This window comes from Anneissia japonica, unplaced genomic scaffold (genome assembly GCF_011630105.1).
Source record: "Anneissia japonica isolate Jap-2015-1 unplaced genomic scaffold, ASM1163010v1 scaffold483_len1788099_cov177, whole genome shotgun sequence".
Classification (NCBI taxonomy): domain Eukaryota; kingdom Metazoa; phylum Echinodermata; class Crinoidea; order Comatulida; family Comatulidae; genus Anneissia; species Anneissia japonica.
In genome coordinates, this window is record NW_022682587.1 from 524,918 (window position 1) to 528,039 (window position 3,122).

A 3,122-nucleotide genomic window follows, 5' to 3' on the forward strand; every position below is an offset into this window, starting at 1 on the left:
ATAATAGTAGTAATAATAAAAATAATAATAAATATTGTAACCAATTTCCATTCAGAAATATTTAGCACAAAATACTGATTTTGTATGGATAAAAGCAAGGCGGCAGTGAGCTTCAGCATATTTGTGTATTTGAACCGTAGCTGTTTTGCATTAATAGGAAAGTATGCTGTTTTCTTCTTGTTATCGTATCAGAGAAGGTTTACCATTTTAGCGGCTGGCCTTCAAAGTCGAACCACATCTCGTCTGTTTCTTCAGATTCTGTATGCTTCTTAAAATGTTTCTGAACTTTTTCGGTAACTAACGTTAGATAACTGAGCCTTGGTAAAAGAAGCTGCAAAAAAAAAAAGAAGAAAAGTCCTACATTATTACACCACTATTAACATTCTATTCAATAGGACAACATCTTGTTTAAGGATCTCTGATAAACAATATCACCTCCTCTCCTTGTATCAAAAACCATCAGAATGAGAATCAAAAACAAACTATTTACAGGATAGAATTCTTAACAGCTTCTGGTGGCTTCACCCCTCACCCAATATGAACTCTTCCCCGGGAACCTACATGGTGGCTCTCACAGGAAACCCCCCACCCCCTATTCAACTGTAAAATAAGGTGTGAACAGGGAATATATCCTCTGCTCAAACTTTAGGCCTAAAAATCAGTCCATTTTTCGAAAAATCAAGGTCGATTTCTGCGCAAATTTTGCCAAAAATTAAGGCCTTGATCTATCTCTCAATATAAAACCAATGTATAACATTCTGTGCCCAAATTTTTTTCTATGTATCTTCTGCGCAAGTAAAATACTTTACGGCGTGGCCCTCTTATGGAATCCTGGCTGGTACTTACAAAGAATGGATCTGGTGTTTCTGGAGATGTCACTTCATCAGATGCCAAATCAAAACATGCTGGAATTCTTCCTTCCCAAACCTCGCGTAGTACTTCCCGGTCATCAGCCATAGTATCATACAACTTGAGTATGTAAATTATGGCCTATAAATAAAGTATTATGATTCAATTTAAATATATTTCGTTTTTTCAAGAAACTATCACATTTTTGTCTTTAAGACAGATCAAGCAAGCTAGGACTAATTACTGGTCTTTTGAAGCATTTAAAATGTATTATTATATATCAACTTATTCTAAACACTACTTAAATGTAGCGCCTCCTCACTTATCGAGCTCTTCCCATAACCTTCCCGTCACCTCTCCCACCCCATTGTTGGCTCCAGAAATTTCCCCACAGGGGTCTACCAAGTCTGACAGGTGGTACAAACCAAGGGGCAGACTACAAAGTTGGTCAGGGTCCCAGAAATTCCTGGTTGGTTGGTAGAGTTTTATTATAGCTTCATTAGTATGACTTAAAAATGTGTTTTAGACCTAGACCACAAGTATTATTAGAGAAACTGGGAATCAAAATTGGACAAGCAAATTAATTTTTTTCCGACCAGGGAAGGGAAGTTACCCTCTGACCCGCTACTTGCGCTGGCACTTCCAATCCTCCAACCTATGCACTGTACGCTACTACCAAAGAGTATAAATAGAACAAGAGAGCCAACAACGCTCATTGAGAGTGTAAAAAAACGATACGCCCTATGCAGCTAGTGTAGGACGCCAACTAACGCTTGTATGTTTTTTATTACCCGGTACTCCACCGCGCACGGTCGGTTTGTCTGTTTATCTGTTCTCCGCAAGGCCAAGATACTGTACTTTTGTTTTCTGCTTTCTGAGTTTATTATAGCGGGCCTACTTCTACCGCGCTGCGCAGCGCTGCACTGGGTAATAAAAAGAACATACAACCGTTAGAGGGCGTCCTACACAGGCGTGACTTTTTTACGAACGGGGCTTTGCTCTCTTGTTCTATTTATACTCTTTGCTACTACATGTACACACAAAAGTGGCCACTCACACACTGTCACTGGAACTGCTCACTATTATTATTAAGTCATTTTGAATTGATTTCTCTGCTGGCTATCAAAAATAGAAAAAAAAATATATGAAGCAGCTCTATGCTATGACTCGAATTATGGTTACTTGGACCTATCTGAGATGACATGCCATCGGCGCGTGTTCTATCCTCTTCCTGCTCCAGGCCCTTGTTAGTAAAGCCCTAGGCACCATCGCTCACCTACTTCTCTTTTACCTCATCCCTCAGACTCTGGCTGAGCCAGCACCTCTTTGGTCGTCCTAGCTAGGTAGTAGGCATGTGTAGCAGCTAGGCTTAGAAAAGACCTAACTAATTTTGTACCATTAAAGTGATTTAACAAATAACATGATTTCACCTATTAAGCGCAATTTGCCTAATAGGCATAAATGTATTTTAAAATATGAAATGCAAAGAAAATGTGTACCTTTGTAACAGTAGTGTACAGTTATTGTACAGACTTTCGTCAGTCTGTAGGGCGTGATTTCATAAGCGAAAAATGGCGATGCAGTGTGTATGTTTGGAGTGGTTATCCACACGGTGGCCTTGTGTATACTACTGTAATGTTATAGTCCCGTCAGTGCTGAGGATTTCGCCAGCGCTTATGGCAGGATTATGATCAGCGGCGCTCCAGGGAGGAATGCCTCATATGATAGGCCTCATCCCACTTGACAAAAAATACAATTAAAACCTCCTTGCTCTCACAATATTGGAGCCGCGATTCCATATTCTTTGTCACGTGTCTACCTCCACCGAAGTGGTTTCTCAACAGCATTTACAACGGCAAACGACCCTTAATGCTTCCTCCCCCCCCCAGTTATAATTTCCTGCATTGTCCCCATTGGCAAATGCAATATTCCCATTGCTACTTCCCCCCCCCCCTTTAATGTTTATTATTATTATTATCATTATTTTGCATTTTTTTTTCTTTTTTTACTTTTATTACATATGTTGTTAAGCCTCGCTTTGTATTTCAAAGTGTTTTACTGCTTTTTTTCCACCACCCCCAATCATTTTAATTGTATTACGACTATTATTATTATTATTATTATTATTATTATTATTATTATTATTATTATTATTATTATTATTATTATTATTATTGTTAGTAATATCATGGGCTGCTTCTATTTAGCATCAAAGTAAACGTAAGTAAACAGCCAGACAATACTAGTCCTTCCTCAGTGGCGAGTGTATATAT

The 3,122-nt window shown here is 38.6% G+C and overlaps 1 protein-coding gene across 1 annotated transcript in view; it reads right to left on the reverse strand.

Annotated features, from left to right (window-relative positions):
• LOC117100392 (autophagy protein 5-like) overlaps positions 1-2,491 on the reverse strand; it is an 8,178-nt gene extending 5,687 nt beyond the window's left edge. Inside the window, exons 1-3 of the mRNA XM_033240096.1 lie at positions 2,349-2,491; positions 847-990; positions 204-331 (exon numbers count right to left, since the gene is read on the reverse strand). Coding sequence (XP_033095987.1) covers positions 204-331; positions 847-957 — 239 coding nt within the window. The 5' untranslated portion in view covers positions 958-990; positions 2,349-2,491. The remainder of the gene's footprint in view (positions 1-203; positions 332-846; positions 991-2,348) is intronic.
• Between the last annotated feature and the right edge of the window lie 631 nt (positions 2,492-3,122).